This window comes from Phaethon lepturus, unplaced genomic scaffold, assembly GCF_000687285.1.
Source record: "Phaethon lepturus isolate BGI_N335 unplaced genomic scaffold, ASM68728v1 scaffold52478, whole genome shotgun sequence".
In the NCBI taxonomy this organism is placed as follows: domain Eukaryota; kingdom Metazoa; phylum Chordata; class Aves; order Phaethontiformes; family Phaethontidae; genus Phaethon; species Phaethon lepturus.
Window position 1 is genome coordinate 401 of NW_010559502.1, and position 19,969 is coordinate 20,369.

General features: G+C 38.3%; 2 protein-coding genes across 2 annotated transcripts; one reads left to right on the forward strand and one right to left on the reverse strand.

Annotated features, from left to right (window-relative positions):
* Positions 1 to 520: 520 nt before the first annotated feature.
* TATDN1 (TatD DNase domain containing 1) lies at positions 521 to 15,945 on the forward strand. The gene is made up of 11 exons (XM_010293362.1): positions 521 to 560; positions 1,177 to 1,226; positions 3,195 to 3,258; positions 4,545 to 4,688; positions 4,784 to 4,826; positions 9,156 to 9,241; positions 9,366 to 9,406; positions 10,846 to 10,922; positions 11,571 to 11,641; positions 12,546 to 12,672; positions 15,687 to 15,945. The coding sequence occupies exons 1-11, from the start codon at positions 521 to 523 to the stop codon at positions 15,787 to 15,789; spliced, it is 846 nt and encodes a 281-aa protein (XP_010291664.1). The 3' UTR covers positions 15,790 to 15,945.
* A 523-nt stretch (positions 15,946 to 16,468) lies between these two features.
* Positions 16,469 to 18,540, reverse strand: RNF139 (ring finger protein 139; the record flags this gene model as incomplete). Its single annotated transcript, XM_010293363.1, has 1 exon — positions 16,469 to 18,540. A coding segment is annotated over one exon (1,838 nt), but the record flags the coding sequence as incomplete, so codon positions are not given.
* Positions 18,541 to 19,969: the final 1,429 nt, after the last annotated feature.

Sequence of the window (19,969 nt, forward strand, 5' to 3'; positions counted from 1 at the left end):
GGCCTTCCTTCTTCCTGCTGCTGGCCAGGCTGGGTGGTCGCGAGCACTCGGAGGGAAGGCAGGCAGCTTTTGCGAGGCAGCCTGCTGCTGCTTCCACCCGTGTAAAGGTTGTGTGTGAGCTGCTGCATGTTTCCATCCCTGTTTACTGCTTGGCGGCAGAGCTAAATTTGTGTTTTCATATGAAAAGCAGAATTAATTGCAATAAACACTACATGGGTATTAGCTTTGGTGATTATGAGGGTGTGTCTTGTACACTCATAGAGTAAGCCTGGAGTTGCACAGAAGGCCAGAATGTTATTTTTCTGTCCCTTCTAGTAAGGAGTAAACTCTCCACTTGTGCAAGTAAACTTATGTTTAAGGTTTATATGGCCTGCCAGTGTAGTAGTCAGGGACTACTAAGATACGCTTCCCATTGTCTTTCCTAGTTAGCTAATGCTCAGAATGAGATGTAGAGCAACTATAACATCTAATTTCTATATTTGTTTTTTTTATAGATATTGGTATTAACTTGACAGATCCTATGTTCAGAGGAATCTACAGGGGAACACAAAAACATCAAGGTAAATGTTTCTTTGTATCTGCTGAAAGACAGGATCCCTCTGGTTAAAATGGAAACCTCTTACACGTCAGAAAGTGAGGTTAGAGTTTCTTTTTTCTCCTCAGAAACCATGTGCTTGATATTTATTAGGGCTTGAAGAAGAAAACGTGGCAAAATAAGTTAGATGTTTGAAGCAAATTACATTCTCTTAATTCCTCTTAAGCTGTCATACAGGTAACTGCTTCTAGAGCAAAATGAACAATTGCTGATCTGTTTATATTAAGATTGCATGGAAAAACTGATCTGAGAATTATGAACAATAAACTATCGAAGTATCGCATTGCTGAACATAGTCACTGATTGTAACTGATTTTTTTTTTTTTTTTTCTCGTGGCCTTTAGACATAGATGTAAAAACAGAGAGTCTTCTAAAGTATGCGGAAAAACTTCGGTTGACTTCCTGGATTTAAGTTGAATCTTCAGTAATTGCATTTTGTTGTCTTCTAAAGATTAATCAAGTGTGGTTCGTGATAGGCATTCTGACTGCATGAATTTTTTTTTTTCCTAGAGTTGAAAAGTAGTTAAATTATGCTGTAAAACCTTAAGTTCAATTTTTGACGTTTTTATGAATTTTCACAGATGACTTTTTGGATGTGGTAGAGAGAGCAGTGAAAGTTGGTGTTAAAAAGGTAATTTCTTTATAATAAAATTTCTTTAATATTTTAAACTGCTTTCTAATACTTTGGGTTTTTAGTCCACCTCTATTAAAACAAATGTTTCTGGAACTTGTAGTGGAAAATGCAGTAACTTTCTTCGCTAGCGTAAAGCAAAAGTGTTCTCTGCAGAGCATTGTCTTTCATTTGCACGCATCATTAGATGCTGATTATTTAAATTCAGTGGCATCATATGTGATGTGTATGTAGAATGTCTTTTGTACCATTTCAACAGAAGGATGTTCTCTGACCTCCTGCAATCAACTAGTACGTGATTTTCCATGTTAGCTGTATTATAGGCAACCATTCCTTTCTTCTTGTATCCTGTGTGACTGTCTTACTCAACAGTTACTGCTACAGACCAAAGCTCAAAAACTCTTCTGATTGAGGAGTTTGAGATCCTTCAGGTATTTCTATATGTAAGGGAAATTGGTAACCACAGAAGAGCTGGGAGTGCCCATAAATTCATACAGTTGAGACATCTGAATATCTGCTATTAAATACTGGCTTATGTGTATTAAAACAGCATCATTTTGAGTGGGTTTATAACTCTTGGCTTGAAATTGGCGTCTTTAGCAGTGCACCGCATTCCTTTAGCTACAATAGTCCAGCCTGCCTATTTCACTCTCTCTAAAGTAAATAAATTGTAAAGACAAAAATATTAACTGAAGTAGAATACAAGGCATGCTGTCACAAACTGTTCTACTGCACTAAAAAGGGTGGTAGATTAGAAACAAAGAAAGAAACCCTCCTCTAGAAGAGGAACAGGCATCTCAAAAGTTTGCTGAAAGGCTGTCATCTGAAAAGAGTGGGAAATAAACTGGGAGACAAAAGAAACCTCTAGTGATGGGGAAGTTACCATACTGCAGCAAACACAGAATCATAGTCACTGTGCTGTATAAGTGCTATTTAATCTTTATACCACCCTCTGAAAGTAAGTAGTAATTTTCCTGTTTTATCATCAAAAATAGATTAGCTGCATAACTTTTTCAAGATGCACAGTGGATTCAGCAATGGAATTCAGGAGTTCTGTGTCCTGAGCTCTGTTTTCAGTCTTGCTACCAGCCAGTACAGTGTCAGAAGTCTGTTCCATCCCAGGTTGTTTCTACTTGTCTAGAAGCTTAATCTGTTTATTTCAAAATACTTCTATTTTTCCATATAGCTTCTGGTTTACCATAGTGTTTTGTGAAGTTTTGCCCTCTGCTGTAGGTACAGTGAGCCAGTTTCAGCTTAACTTACTTTTCTGGTGATACTGTTGGGATGTGTCCATCTATAATGGAGCATACTGCAGAAATGTCTGACTTTGTGCTGACCAAATCTGGTATATAGCGTATGTGTAGGGGTAAGAGCAGTGTAGTCATGCAACCTAGGATGCAAGATCCTACAAATGGTGGTTCAAAAAACAGTGTAAGCAACAGTTCTGGTGTGATTACCTTTGATCTTAAGGTAAAAATAAAGATCGGAGACAGAAATTCTTAAATTTGTAATCCCAACTCTGATACAGACTCCTTTGTTTTTTCTACTGACTTGTACTCATGTCTCGTTTTGGGCGTTTGGCAGTTTTTTGTTTCTCCACCTGTAAGACAGGGAGAATGTTTCTGAATATCGTTTCTTGAATGCAAATAAAGTTTCTTGAGTCGTTGTCTAATGAAGTTAATATTGCTGCAAATAGAAGTATTTTACTCATTTAGTCGTTTAAATACTTAGCATAGAAGATACTTGATAAAGAAAAAAAAATCAAGTTTTGATACCTAGTGTATTTACTAGATGCTGAGGACCATTGAGGTTTATTCCTGATTTATGGAATTTTTTTATATATACATTAGTAATTGTCCTCTGCCGTTCTCTGTCTAGATTCTTACTTACATCTGAGTGTTTTCTTAAACATTCTGCTTGATGTTCAAAGACAAACATACTTGTTGACAGTACTTCTCTTCTTTTAAGTTTCTGATTACAGGTGGAAGTCTACAAGATAGTAAAGATGCATTGCAGCTGGCACAGACAAATGGTATTTTCACTTTAAACTTATGTTGTCAGTTAAAGACATAACCATCTCCACTCTCAAAATTAAGAGTTCAAAAGGACCTTCCCCTGGAGGTGTTTACAGAATTTCAGATTAAAATGAGAAGTTATACTTCATAATGGGATGAATGCATTGTGTATGAGTTTCTGTATGTTGGTCTTTAGATCCCTGGGTGTTGGAAGGAATCAGTCTTTCCTGTAACTTCTATTTCTAGATAACAATAGAAACTACAGCAAATTTCTGGAATAAAAATTTGTTACAAGGCTGTCTTCTAGAAACAGGCTGGAATGCTTATATAGTGTTGTTTTTTTTGGTGGGTGTTTTTTTGGTTTTTTTTACTTACAATCTATCATGACCAGCTTGAACAAGAGAGATATATTTCTCTTTATGGTTCTCCTAGCTTTCCTTCCCCTATGGAAAGGAATATGTCTCTCCTTTTTTCCTTAGGCAAATATCATTCCGCTAATTACTTAAATATGTATTTGAACTAAAACACATGTTAAAGTACTATTTACAAACAACCATCAAATAGTTTGTGTTGGAATAAATTTGAGGAGGTAATCTGGTCCAACCCAATCCACTCAATCAAAGCAGGACTAGCTTTAATACTGGGTCAAGTTGCTCAGGACCTTACATAGTCTTTCCCTCGCCCCATGCTCTTACATTCCCCATAAAGGCACTTAACAGAAATGTTAGTTTTGGCACTAAGGTAATCTAGATTAGATACTTAGGTAAATCGGGCTAGGTGGTGCTTCCGAAATTCTGTAACAGCTAATGTAGAGGCACGTGTGGGAAATCACATGCTGTCTGCAAATCTTACAGCTAAGGATAAACTGATGCATTTTGAACAAGATGTATTTCTAGGTCAGCTCAGGAGGTCTCTTCCAACCTCAACAATTGTATGATGTGTTGAGGGCCACTTCAGCAGAAGAATTCAGCTTTGAGTTGCAGTTTTGGAGTATACTAAACAATGTGGTGGACTCAGGGCTAGGTTTATGGCTGGACTCAATGGTTCTAAAGATCTTTTCCAACCTAAATGATTCTGTGATTCTATGTGTACTAAAAAGAAACACACACACACCCTGGAGATACTGCCTAACACTTTTAAAGCAGAAAATGTCAGTGTAATAAAAGTATCACCAAGATAAAGTTGTTCAAATGGAGTTTTATAAAATTATGAGCAATTTAAAAAAAAGTCCAGCTACAGATACCATCTATCCCTTAATTTTTTTTCCTTTTTCTTAAACCCTTCTAATACTATCTTGCTTTAGACATGTTTTACAGTACAGTTGGCTGTCATCCTACCCGTTGTGGAGAGTTTGAGCAGAGTAGCCCTGAACAGTATTTATCTGAATTAAAAAATCTGATTGAAAAAAATAAGACAAAGGTAATAGCAGTTGGAGAATGTGGCTTAGGTAAGTGTTATCTTAGTACTTCCAATATATTTTTTTCTAGACATACTAAAAAATCCTAAAACACTAAGTGGGTTTTTTGTTCTTTCTATTTGTAGATTTTGATAGATTAGAATTTTGCCCAAAGGACATCCAACTCAAGTAAGAAACTTTTTATGACTAAGTTGACTTGTAGCAATTTACAGGAGTGTTTTCCATCTTGTGTTCTACCAGGTAACATTTTTGTCTGGTGTAGACCTGCAGTTTGCAGTGTTCAGGCTAGGGGGGGGTTGGCAGAAATGGGACTTTAAAGAAAGATGCCTACATTCAAGTAGTGCTATGTGCTAAATTTTCTACCTGCCTGATGTTGACTTAGCATGTCTTTTTCTGTAAAATTGATCTGAATTTGTGAGCTTCTGGGTGTGACATACATTCATTCTTGCTAATACTCAAGAACTAGACTCATGGTGAGAATAACAAAACTGTAGCGTGTGAGAGAAAAGTTGAGTGAAAGGCATGGGGAAGGGAACAGAACTGTCAAAAAGGGTAAGTCATCAGTGAAAAAAAAAAAAGAGCTTTTAAGGGAGGTGTTATCTGGGAGCAGATAATTGAGAGCTGATGAAAAAGGTGATCTGAGGAGCTGGAGAGGTCTGTGTTTTGAAGTATTATATGCAGCATAGATACTGAATGGAAAGAAGCTAGCACAGCCCCCCAAATCAGCTTGTGTTCTTGTAGTGAGAACTTCTGTCTACAGAGGGAACTGACTGAAAGATATGAGTGATAAATTCAAATAAGATGAGTGGTTAATGAATTGGGTTTGCATATTAGTGTTCTGAGTAAATTCGTCACTGGGGGGCAGTGGTTAGTTGTGTTTTTTTCTAATTGCCACATGTTAGCAAAAGTTAGTTTAATTCTTTATAATGCTGCAGTCATACAGTAAAATATTCAGCAAAGTGGACAGAATTTTTTTTTCCTGGTAGAATTCAGTGTACACAAAGTTCAGCAAAGCACACCTTGGAGTGTAACCTGTTTCTCTTCTTTGACAAAATAAACCACGGGTGGAGTATCATATTTTAAGATCCTTACTGCCTTGATATTATTGGGAGGGAAAATCAGGGTTTTTTTTTTTTCTATCTGATGGACAGCAGCTGAAGACCTGTGTAGAAAACCTTCTAACTGGGTGCACTGAAATTGGGTTGTGGGAAAGGGAGTGGCAGGGTGGAACATAACTCACTTTTAAAGTGGTCAGTGAGTCCTTTCTAAATTAAGGTTGATAACTTTCTGTCATTATCTAAGCTATTTCAGTAAATCATATGAAATACCTAAATCTAGTTTCTAAGAGATCTGTTGAGAGCCCTTGCTGGAAATTGCAGTTGGAAGGAGGTGATTGATTAAAAAAAAAAAAAGGCAAGAGATGGGAGGGAGTGAAGAAATACTGTAAGCATCAAGGACAGGTGCCCGCAAACACTGTGTGTGTAAATGCTGTATTTTCTAAGTGGACAGCTTTCCCTGCTCTTCATCCTTCACATGTTTGTGAAACATGGTCAAGGTTTGGGGTTGTTTTTGTTTCTGCTAATTGAATGCTACGGAGTTGGAGACAGTCTGGCTTTCGTGACCTTTAGCAGACTGGGTGGCGAGTTCTTCAAATTAATTCAGTGTATGCTTAATAATGAACTAAAAAAAGGAAAGCGAAGTGTGAAACGCATGGAGGCAGTTCACTGGTTTTCAGCTGATCCACAGCTCAGGTGTTGTAGCTGTGGCTAGGACAGCTAGCACACAGGTGCAGAGTTACCCTGTAGAAGAGAAGTATGGCAGTTTCCCGGTAGGTAGGATCTGAGCATGACTTCTGTTTTGTTTAATGTTTAATCATTGATTGCTAGTTAGTTATGCTATGTTTTCTTCTGGGTAACTTGCACCTGTAAAAAATGAACGTTATTTTTATCCTGTTTCTTGGATTGAGAAGCTAATAAAGATTAAATTCCTTTGTTGAAGCAGACCTAAGAACTTTTTTTGTCAGAATTTTTCTCCATTCTCATAATTTTTCCCACAGAAAAAGGTGATTTGAATGGTAGTTAGATGAAGGTAGTGCCTTTATATTATGGTGAAGGTCACATTATAAATGGACTGATAAGTATATAGAAGTTTCACTTCCACTCTACTGCTGGGAGGGGTTTGTGAGGCTCAGCAACATGGGAAACAGTTTTCTTAAGCAAATTGGAGGGGGTAAACAAAGTCACATGCACAGTTACTCATGTATGAATACAGAATTGTTTGTCTGGAGATCTTCTACCTCAGCAAGGACAGTTTGCTTCAGCTCCTTTAGTGCCTTGATCCCAAATCTGAAAATACCACAGCATTTGAAGTTATGGTGAAAACAAAACCTGCAAACAAACGTGGAAATACTTTAAAACTTCCTGATTGAAAAGCAATACAGAAAGAGCATATATTGAATGACAGTCTACTCACCTAAAAGAAAAGGGTTGTTCCTTAAGCCATGGAACTAGTAAGGTTTGGTTTCTTCCTGGCTGCTTTTGTTGCCATTCTGATCACTGTATGTCTGGTGTCTTCATGCTTTTCTGGGGTTTCTTTTTCTGTTTTTGTTTGTTTTTTGTCCCCCCCCCCCCCCCCCCCCCCCCCCCACCCTCCCCCCAACCCTAACCCTAACCCTAACCCTAACCCTAATTCCCCATCCACCTCCCCTTTCTCTTTGACAGTGAAGTAGCAGCATGTGTTGGGCTTCATTGTTGCTAGGAATGGAAGAAGTTCAAGTTGTCCTTCCATTTGTAAGGGCACTAAACTTTTTGTAGTGTCAAGACCACTACACTTCTCAAAATTAGATTAAAATTGGCCAGTAGGTTACTTATTTGCAACTCGGTCTCTAAAACCTCATTTCTGTATGAAGCAATTGTAGCTATTTAACCGCAAGAGCAATCATGAGGTGCAATTAAACGTTTATTTTGTCAAAAAATCTAAACTAAGCACAGTATCTAGACTACAAAGGAGATTCAAAGTAGTTGTACTTAATTCTCCTGAATTTTCATGTCAGTTTTCAACATTACAGCTGATTTCTGTTCCACCTGTTTTATCTCAAAGATCTACACTGATAAACAGGGAATGTAATTTTTATCAGAGAAATGCCAACTTGTAATATACAGAAAATAGTGAAAATTGCACAAAACAAAAGGACCACTTGCATTGCCTTTTTTGTTTGTTGAGGTTTTTTTTTTTTTTTTTTTAGGAAAATGTAAATCAAATTAATGGTTTGCTGCCACTTTGTCCTGATTGATATGAGAATCGCACACAGCAGTATGTGGACATTTGAGTTTGCCTTTGAAATGTTTCTGATAGCTGATGATGGGAATGCTCCAATGCCCTGGGCTGCTTTTAACAGCCACACCTAAAGAGATCCAATATGTGCATACAGTATTGTTGGGACAGGCAATGTTGTTCTCCCGCCTTGTCCAAATAATGTCATTTTTCAAATTACATATGGATACTGAGTCACCTATGCACTGTTGGCCTTCTGCCATGCATAAGTTCCTCTACTTTGTTTCCTGAGCGTTGACAATTTGCATGTAGCGTGGCAGACAGAAATTGTAAATGATAATGCTCTGGCATCAGAACTAGCTGCAAATGACAAGTGATGGGTTAGTTCAGTGCTAATTAGTTTCCCTTTGAAACTGCACTGGGGAAACCGGCTACCTAGTTACCTTCCCTCTGCCTACATTTTTGTGTCTCTTTGTAGGATGGCTGCCTCGCTGTTACTGCTCCTTCAAAGGGAATACTAGAAGTAGAAGGTAGGGATAAAATGAGTGAAAAGGGAAGAACGCAGGCCTGCAAAGGAGGGGAGGGAAACCAGTGGAGGACTTTGAAAGAGTGAAGACAGTAGGCAGAATGGGGCAGAAGTTAAAATGCCTGATAATTCGTGCTTGTTCCACCCAAAGAGAGGCAAGACTGACCTTCATGGAAGAGCAAACAAGAACCCTGGATTGTTATTTACAGGCCAGATAGCTCTGTTGCAGTTTTGGCCATCTGAGGTTATAGATGTCTGCAAAGTGTTCTCTCGCTTGCCCTCACTGCATTTACAAGTGCTTCTTGAAATGGTGGTGTCTGTGTGATCCACACTCTCCCGTTCCTGACATTTCAAAACTTTGTAGAAAGGACAGTCAGTTCCTCTTTTTTAAAAAATAAATAGAAACGAACTCCAACACCCACACTACACAAGAGTATGTGCTTAGCATATATAGGTGTGCATTCTTCAGTATTGATGCTCTTGGCCACTTCTTAACTGTATTCCAGCATAGATCACTGCTATGTGAATATACCATGGGAAAGTGTTCCTTTTAATAAGAGCTTTTGCATAGCAAATCCATCAATTCAGTCTTTGGTTCTGGAGGAAAAAAAGCATACAAGCACTGGAAAAGAAGTCTTCTACTGTCTTTATTTGCTTTTACACTGAATTTCCATTTAAAGGTCATTTTTATTTTACAGGTATTTTGAAAAACAGTTTGACCTGTCAGAACAGACACAACTGCCCATGTTTCTCCACTGCAGAAACTCACACGCTGAATTTTTAGGTGGGTTTTGTTTGAGAATTTCATAATCAGAACAAATTCTGAATATGAAAAATCTGGAAACCTGTAGTTTTCACCTTTGTCCATTATAAAGCTGTCTTACATTTTCATTTGTTTTGTTTCATAGATGTAATGAGAAGAAACCGAGAGAGATTTGTGAGAGGGGTGGTAAGTATAGACTTCAGTGTAGCATTCATTTTTACATGTATGTGAATATTGTTGCTTAATATGCAACTACTTGTCTGTCATGAAATCTGGGTAGGCTTCCTGTTACATCATTTAAGTTATTACTAATAAGTGTGTTCCAGTCCCTTCTAGTATTTTTATTTTTGTTGCTTATTCAACAGGGTTTTTGCAATGGAAGAAGATAGACTGAGAAAAAGCTCTGCAGCTGACATGAACAGTTTTTCTTGGCCTGTCAGACGGGCAGTTTAAGCACCTTATAATTGACATTGGCCTTTTCCCAATTCTTCAGTGTCTGTAACTGCAGTGCATTCAGACCACAGATAATTCAGATGCATGTTCCCAGTGGAAGCTGTAACCTCAAACATTTGCTTCTGATGTAAGACGTCGTTTTAAAATTAGATACAGATGTAACTTTTGATTGCTTTATGTCTTTAGATATTCAGATCGTGTATTTTAATTCGAAAGCACGACAGGAAAAACTTTGGATTAAATTATTAAGAAAGTCCAGCAACACTCTTCCAGGTCTCCACTATGTCAGGGGTTTTCCAAAAGTAATAAATGCATGTGGATTATTCTATCCTACTAACATCAGACCACACCTCCTACAACAATATCTTGGTCCCCAGGTTTCCCCTTTGTGACCGCAAAAACCTTCCGCTAGCTCAGCACTTTGCATGTTGTGCTCCCACATAATACTGTAGTCTCCTTCCTCCCTTCCTCTTTTCTGCAGAACCAGTAACTAGTGGAGAAATGATGAGCAGGCATCCCCTGCAGCTGACCACCCCCCTTGCGGTGTGGGGAAGCAGACTTCTCCTAAGGAAGTCTTCTAAGGAGACTTCTCCTTAGACTCTCCTAAGGAAGTAAGGAGACTTCCTTACTCTACTCAGGCTGAGAAGCTGCAGTTCCCAGATGCATTACACTGTTTGCACCTTGTGACCTGCCACTTGCCTCTTTAGTCCCTAGGATGACTGAATAGACTGTCTCTCCAGTTCCTGTGGACTAAAATCTGCGGAGAACATAACGCTGCTTTTACGATGTCCCTGACAGTACCCTGTAGGGAATAGTGAGGAAAGAATGTAAGAATTCAGCATGCACAGGGTTACTTCCTGTGCATGGTCTCCTGGCTGTCAGCTACAGGAAGTTTCCTGCGCCAAAAGTGGTATCACTGGATAGGCCTTTTCTACACATACTTACCACTCACAAAATGTGGTAACCACTTTTATTACAGTATTCAAGTGACTTCAGCCCAAATTCAGAATCAACTGAGCCATATCCCATCTTTATGTTTGTATTGATGTGTAATGCATGTTATCAAAGGTATTTATGACACAAAAAACCCTAATGTGTACTTTTAAATGATTGGAGTTTTAAATGAAGTACATATATTTGTATAAATGTGTGCATCTATATATATGTTCTAGGTACATTCTTTTGATGGCACAAAGGAAGAAGCAGCAGCTATGTTAGATTTGGATCTTTATATTGGAATAAATGGCTGGTAAGTTCTTTACAAGGAATAAAACCATTTTTAAAATGTCAGCTGTAGTGAACTCATTGCTTTCTTTTAAACAATGAGGTCAAGTTTTCAAAGCTCACTAGACTCTTAATCATCTGACAGATTTAGAATTGCACTCATTAGTCTATTAGCCATAAAAAGTTCTTAACTCACAGCTCAGCGAGTTAATCTAGTCTTACATCCATTCTACTACCCTCAGGTCAATCCTTGTTTGTAAATAAAGAAGTTTGTCAAACACAATCCTTCTGAGAAGTGTTCAAAAAAAATAGTGTAATTTTAAGCTGCTATGTCAAATCCAGGATGCAAATGTAACCTGAGCAGCCTTATCTACTGGTTACGCAGTCAGAATTCTCGGCTGTCATCTGGCCGACAGCCAGCCAGCTCCACTTTCTAAGTTGCATGGGTTGCTGAAGGCAGTGCAGGCAGGGGTTCTGCATCCTCACTAGGGTGAGGCGGCTTTGCTGAGTAACTCTCCACATTTGCCATTTTCTGCAAAGTTTGAATTTACAGGCAGCACCTTCACTGATAAAATTATTTAGGAAGCTGCCTTTGCTGTAAAACATTTCAACAGGCAAAGTAATGACTTCTATACACTTTTTTTTTTTCCTTACCATACTCTGATTTTTCTAGTTCATTGAAAACAGAAGCCAACTTGGAAACGCTGAAATCAATCCCTAGTGAACGATTAATGATAGAGACTGGTAAGATTTTATATCCTGGTCAGTTTGTGACTTGAACACTATTAGACAGGGATATAAGCTTGTATAGCAGCGATAAGGCACAATCAAGACCTAAGGAGCTGGGAGCAGAAAAAGGACTGGCTGTTTCTCCACTTCAAGACAGCAGTTTACAGGCTCCAGAAATACGCCTTTTCAGCCTTTTGCTGGAAGGAATAAGCTGCCTTGTCAGTTCCTGACACGGCAGATTGACAGGCTCAGCCTTTTAAATGTACCTAAGTACCGGAATCCTGATTTTAAAATGTAGCTTGCTGGAGAAGTGCCACACACAGGGCAGTGGCTATGATCTTGCCACTGGCAGCAGTATCGGCATTTGGAAACAACTGCTCTTTAAATGGGATAAGGTGGAAGAATGCTTGAATTCCTCTCTGAGGAGAATGAGCAGTGATTTTAAGTGACTGACTAGGGGTGCATTCTTTTTTTATGTTCATTTCAATTATCAATAACTAGCACTTATAAATATGGTATTTAATTTATGAATCTGAGAAAGGTAAACCAGAAACTGCCTAAATCCTTAAATTTATTTGCACATGAAGTACAGACCTGTTAAAAGTACATGGGAAGTTTCTGTGGAAAACATGCAAGGTATCTAGCTGTGTTTATCAAGTCAGAGGAAATAAGTGTTACGTACTATTATTGCTAATTCTTCAAAAATTTGAAATCTTGAAGGTAACAGTATAAAGATCCAAAGACTGTGAAGATGTTAAATTGCCCAAATCTCTCAAATTCCATTTTGAATTGGAAGTCACTGCTAGAAAGAGAGTGCAAGAACTCTTGTCTGTGGAAGTAGTTGATTAAACTATCTCATATTATTCTCAAACAATTGCATATTTCAATTCTTTTTTTTTTTTTTTCCAAATGAAACTAGATGCGCCTTGGTGTGGAGTGAAAAATACTCACGCTGGATCAAAATACATTAAAACTACATTTCCTACAAGAAAGAAATGGGAAATAGGGCACTGCTTGAAGGACAGAAATGAACCCTGCCATATAATGTAAGTGTACTGCTGTAGTATTATTTAAAATACTTTCAATTTCACAGGGAGAAAAAAAATGGAAAAATTCTGTTCACTGGAAATGTAGTAAGTAGAAATGAATTCTAAATTTATTGAAACTTGTGCAAGGTATTGCTTTATAGTCTGTGGAGAAATTTAGAAAGTCTTAAGTTTCCCACTTTAGCAATTCTGAATGTAAAAAACTACCTGAAAGTGAAACCAGTACTGTTTTTAGCTTTTCACTTTGGAGGAGGGGTTAAACCGTGTAAAGTAACCTGACTTGAATAAATTTCCCTCAGTTGTCATTCCAGTTATTTTTAAAACTGATAGAGCACTGGAGCTCTGTGCAGTCCTCCACGGGGAGGGCACTGTAGTGCCTGTGCCATGAACTGCCATAACATGAATTTGGTTAGGGTCATGACTTCATCCTGCTGTTGTGCTTAAAAAAAAAAAAAATCAATCACGTTTCACAGAACACTGTGATCCAGTGAAATTTAGATATGAATAACACCAGTCAACATACAGAATAGCAAAAGAAGACTCCAGGGGCTTATGGACAGAGTTACAAAGTGCAGAAACCATTTTCTGCCACCTTTTCAGGCGCTTCCTCACAGGGGTGTGAAAAGCAAGGAAACATATCGTTTAGTGAAAATGTTTAGTTATCTCCATTAAATAGCACTGATAGATGAAATGGCTGAATTTTCACAGCTGTTCCAAATGTCTGGTCAGTAAGTTATGGCAGTCTTCTCAGTCATCTTCTCGTTATCAACTCTCTGAAAAGAAAAAGGAATTCACAGAATTCAGGAATTCAGAAAGGTTTTTCCTTGTGGTGTGGTACATGAATGAATTTTCAGCAAATAAAGCTCACAGCTGTACCTATGCAGGTGCAAAGCCCATTTGCTGGATCAGAAGTGGGATTTTTTTTCTTTTTTTTTTGCTGCCAAGTCTATATGTATTTCTCTGAAAAGCTGTGCAAATTACTTGTTTGGAACTGGCTTTTGAAATACTCCTCAGGACAGTACTAAAGAACCTAGGTATTCAGCAAGGTGCCTAAACAAGAGTTTATTTGCGAACTGAAGGATATTCTGCTGCTTTTTGGGGAGACCTGGAGAAACTCTTAGAAAAGGCTGCTGATCATCCTAAAAGCATAAGCTTACATGGTGACATCTCCTAGTGTTAAGATATATTTTATGCTGTTACATCGATTTGTAATACTCTTTGAAACTGATTTTGTGTTTTACACACAAAGTGCACACATGAGCACAGAAGGGTTCTTACTGTATTTTAAAGACTTCCTGGGGTCAGTCCATGATTTTGGAGTAGGAGAAAAGTGAAAACCGTTCTCTGATCACAAGTGGAGGACCTCTGCTGTTGCCAAGTGAGGATGTTTTGGCAAGCCTGCGTGTGTTAACACCACCCCCATGTCTTTGTCTGCTGCCCAAGTTGTTGCTTACAGGACAATTGTTTCAGAAACTCCAGAACTAGAAATGCAGGGAGTCTGTCCTAGAGTGGTACACAAAGGCTGTACTTTGGCTTTTGCTTTTTTTTTTTGTAGAACAAAATCTTGTTTAGTTCAACCTTATTTGAAAATTACTGTCCCTTTAAAACATTAATTAATTATAACCCATACTAATTGTAGATTAGTAACCTGAGAACCTCTTAAACCTTGGGAAAAATGAAGCATGGTAACTCAGAATTGATATTTTGTGACTTCTCAAGTAGCAAGATCTGGTATGAGGGAAAAGTTAGCCCCAGGCCACAAAGTATATTTAATATTTAGGGTATATATGTTTAATATAATTCAGTTGGCAGGAAGAATTTTCCACTTGTCTTTTTTTGGTGGTGCTGCACACCTTTCAGTTTTCAGTGATAGATACTTTATTTATATTTTCAGAACTGCACTATTCCCCTTGAAAGCTATTTTTTTCTAAATTTTAGCCACAAGAGGCTTTTTTCTCCCTCCTTCAGCAATTTCATCTACACAGTGTTACAGTAACATGCAGCATCTTGTTGCATCCAAGTGGGGATAGATATGTAAGCCCTATCAAGACTCTTCAAGGGTAAAATTCTTTGGTATATGTTACTTCTGTGTAACATACACATCTCACCCCATCTCATTTTGAACATCCCCTTAAATCAAGAAGCTCTTTAGCTTCTTGACAGGAACAGTCATGAAATGGCCTAATTCTGCTTCTAGGAAGATATTTACATTACAGTAATTATTAAAAGCAATTTTTCCTACTGTGAGAAGTTCAGCTATTGTATAAGTAAGTTAAGAGGCAAGATCAAAAAAAACAAAACCACCAAAGCCTACCACCAAGCTTGAGGTTCTTACTCTTCACCATGAAGTTTTTTTTTTCTCAGAATGATTGATACAAAATCAAGAAAATACAGAGAAAAAAACTGTGGCTTGGTTTTCTGTTGCTTAGTGTTAATATTCATCCCTTCTCTATTCATCCCTTCTCTTTTGCCTCCTTTTCCTGGCTTGTATCAAGGCTGTGGGCCTTTTAAAATTGCTCATTTACTATAAATATTTGAATGCATTAACCACAATTAATCCAGAAACCAGAGAGAGAGGAATAAGTTTCTTTGGCAGCTATACTCTGATGAGGCTGCATCTGGACTTTAAGCTTTGCCATAGGCCTGTTTATTCAAAGTGCAGCTTTAGCCTTGAAAAGCTAACAAATTTCAATCTGAAAAAATGAAAACCATTGATAAAGACACCCACAAAATGACACTTTCTTTGAAACAGAAAGCTGTTTAATTACCTCCAGACAAGAGTCAAAAGACCAAAGATTAATCTGTACCAGTGAGCAGCCAGTGTTCAGTGGGAAGGGAATGGCAGTCAGTGACTTGAAAGTGAAGCTATTTGCGTATGAGAGCACCCTGCCCTGTTTGTCTCAGCATTGGTTTTTATTCCAGGTTAATCTCAGTGACTTGTACATACATATGCAGCAGTCTGAAGTACATTCAGTCCTGAGTTTCAGAGTCTAATATTAATCTTTCTTTTTTAGTCAAATACTGGAAATAATGGCAGCAGTAAGAGAAGATGACCCGCTTGAGTTGGCCAATACTCTATATAACAACACCATTAAAGTCTTCTTTCCAAATATATAAAGTTGCTTTTCTTACATTTATTCAGCATAACATTAGTAAACGTATTGCAAAAACATAAAAATTATAATCTCTGCAAGTTCTAATCAATGGAAGCCAATATGTAGTTGTTTGGTTTTTTTTTTACGGTACAAGATTAAAGCTGCTTTTGAAAAGGTGGTCTGCAGTTGTGCAGTTTCTCAGCCCTGTTTCCCTTTATCAAGATTCAGGATCTATTTCAAGGATAGCCCAAGCTAGCAACTCTTGTTACTACCTGTATGCATTACAAGATGAATACTAGGCTGCTGCGTTCACATGTAGAGCACTTTAAGCTACTACTGATAATTCAGAAGTGTTTAACACATCAACAGCATGCTTTACTACTTTACCAGAAAGCTTAGCAGTTTCATCTTTTGTTCCACATATGCAAATGCTGTAACATTGTCTACCAACCTAAATTTTTATTTTACTTTTTTGAAACAACTCACTAGTTTTTAGCAATAAAGCTCTGCTAATACTGAATTTGTAAGCAAAGCTGCTTTGGTTCAGGCTTTTCATTTCTGATTTGACCTGCTAAACAGTCTCTTTTCACCAGTATTTTTCATTTGCATCCAGAACTCATTGATCAGGGATTACTGGTATACAGTCTTTGGCACAGCATTATCACTACATCAATTAAAGAGTATTTTTCCAACCATCTTAAAAACATGTGAAAACATTTTATTCCATGTACAACAATGTACATAATTTTAAGGTGGTCATGAAAGAGACCAGCAAAAATTAGAGGTATATTTACAGTAGCACACACCACAGTAAACAACCACCATTCACAGACTCAACATTGAGATACTGCTGTTGTGCTTAAGTACAATAACTACAAAGTGATACTGTCAAAGTCAACCTTAAACAAATACCTCACGGCTTAGTAAAGGACATCTTAATCACCAAGAGAGTTAGAGCCAACATTAAGAGTCTCATTCAAGTGCTGTGCCACACAGTCATCGTCTTCCTCATCACTCTCGGAACTGTCATTATCTTCATTTAATTCATTTTCAGCATCAGCAGCTTCTTCAGCAACCTGTACAGGATCTTCATTTGGTGCCACAAACCCATTGTTGTTAGAGATATTGGCATTTTCCTTGTCCTCAATATATACTTTCTGATGGCACATTGGGCAAGTGTCCTGAATGTACAGCCACTTCCGAAGACAAAGTGCATGAAAGTAATGGTTGCATGGAGTAATGCGAGCAGAGGTGGTGAACTCATGGTAGCAGATTGCACAGACATCATCAATTTCATGTAACCGACTTCCTTTTACCTCTGGAAGTGAGTTTATTTTCTTAACAGCAGTTCGGCGGTTTATAAAAGTCTTCCAGCCATTCTTTGCCTGCAAGTAGATGTTGAAGTACGCGTGCAGACACATCATGCAAGCACGAATCTTGCTTCCCGATTCAAAAACCATTGTGTAAGCTCCGTTTCCAAACATGATTACTCCAAATATAAACTCAATAATATTGCCAGTTGAACGAACATAATAGACATAATCATCAAGTTTTTCCCATAGCACATTATAGTAGCCATCAATCATAAACAATAGATAAACAGTGATAGAAACTATTACTTTTAGGCAAAGCTCTACACAGAATGCTGTAACTGCAAAAAGCCACGTATTTAGTGCATAGTGGTGCCAGAGGATGTAACTGAGCAGAACTGGAAGGATGAAAAGGCAAGTGGAAACAAACAGTACGGGGAAGTGTCTGCGAAACGATGACACATGGGAGGCACTGAGAGACATCAGCACGGGGTCTGTCATTCCATGGATAAAATGCAGGACTGCAGTTAACAAAAGGCACATGTTTCGACTGAGGCGAACTAATCGTTCTTCTGGTTTCAGTCCACTTAAACCCGTCTGCAAAGCCAAAATGAAAAACAAGACGGGCGCTACAAAACCAAGCCTTTTGTCATCCTCATCCGTTGATCCAATGAAGGCCAAGATACCAAGTCCCAAATAATGCGCTATTGAGGAAATGACGGCACTCATGCCTAACACAGTTAGAGTTGAGTCACACCCACTTATGATCAGACTGCAAATCAGTTCCCAACAGTTATCCCACGATATCAAGAAGAATTTTTCTTCTGTATTGGTTTCAGCCATCTTTACAACATATGTTAATACCACAGCTTGTGCTGTAAGTCTCGTCAGCCAGAAGACACGCAGTACCGCTGGAAACCGAATCCTTTTCCAAGTATCTTCCATCAACAGCTGTAATCCATAAATGCGATACATGTGCCTTACCAGCAGATAAACGTACCGTACCGAATAATAGAACCATTTAATTTTCATAACTAAAATGGCTGTGGTATTTAGTGTCAGAACTAGGCCTGAAATAAAAACTAGTGTCTGTCGGACATTTAAAGGTAATTCAACAACCAAGCCAATTACAGGTATCAGGATATCCAGGATGATGAGTTGAGAGTAAATGGACTGCACGTTTAGCAATGTAACGTATCCGATTCCAAAGGTAAGCTGAAGGATGGACAGTGCCATCCAGAGCGAAGGTCCTTTATGAGGGAAGATCTGAATTCCGAATGCGGCTGTGTAGTAGGCACTGTAGAAGTTTATGTGCAAAGAAGCATAGTAATTCACCAACACCGAGGTCACAGCCAGCAGAAACGCCGAGGCGATCATATAAAACTTGAAAAGTGCTCGCTGTTGTAAGACCAGAACAACACTGGACACAAAGACACCTAAAACCAGATTGAAATAATTTAGTTCTCAGCAGAAATTCAAGACCTGATTTTAACCTATGAGCTTTGAAGCTACATTTAACAGATCACTTGCAATTAGTCAGCCATAAGTTTGCATTACCAACAGTGCCCCTTTCAGAGGACAGACAAAAATCCCGGATGACTTAACCTCTGCATTTAATACACCTGTGCACTGCAGCTTCAACGCAAAGCCAATGCTTGCATTAAGTCACAGTTACTGTTAAATTCATCTGCTGTTTCAGACTAGAGCAGTGGCAACTCCCAGCCTTTCAGCCTTAGTCTTGAAAGCTAAGGCTAGACAAGTTCTAAAAGCAGACAGAATTACCAGATACAGCATCACTTTCATAGTCAAAGTTAATACTGAGTAAATGAGTAAAATTTAGTAAGTCCCCTAGTTCACTGAAGCAAACCACTCAACTACAGATGTCCAAGCTGGAGTACTAAAGATAACAGTTGCCGAAACAGTTTAGCTAAACCCTTTAATGGGAAAATACTGAAAAAAATTGCATTAGTTTACTGGGGAAGCGCACTTATGTTCGAGTTCCCTTCAGTTTGCCTTCATTTCTGATAAGGCATCCTAAAACATCTCATGGAGAAGACCTTCCACAATACAAAGCTTTTGTACACAGAACCCAAAACTGCACCAATTGCCCCTTCTCCAATGCCAGTGTGAACCTGCATTTTACTTGTTAGAAGTCAGATTTAGATCTTGAAGTTCCTGTTTGCTAACCTTTCGAGTCATGGTCAGTATGAGGGAAAGTCTGCACCTTCCTATGAGAAATCCTACCACAGCATCTATAGTACCTTGATACTACATTTATGACCTTGCAGAAAACTCCTCCTGTAGTGCAGCTTATGAATTTCCTCACTATGTACTAGATAGGTAAGGGCTCTGCCCTAACATATGTTAAATTAAACAGCACTTGTCACTAGATTCACTTCCTTAAACATCTTTTTCTTCAGGAAACTGCCTTTGTTTTGGGCTTCTCAGTCAGCTTCCAGTCTAGGCAACTGCTTTCTCATCCAAACCAGTTCGGATAGATTTCGATCTCTACAACTTACATTTGATTGTAAGTTGCTTTCAATCTCTGCACTACAACTAATGAAATCACAAGTAATCCTCTTTTGACTGGAGGACAGCATCAGTCTTTTCTGACGCTTGTTTTTGAGCTTGTCCCAAATCCTCCATAATCAGGTGTTTGGAAAAAAAAAATGGGATCATGGGAATAAAAAAAACTTTGCTAAGACACAGCATTTGATTCTACCAGTAGTGTTGCCAGTTGCTCATATCAAACACAAACAAAAAACAATGTACCAGAACACAACAAAAACCAACAAACCCCAAAAAACCCACCCTGGAGGACTGAATAAGAAGGGAGAGGGTCAACATGAATCAAATAGCAAAAGGCAGACTACAAAAAAAAAGTTATTAATA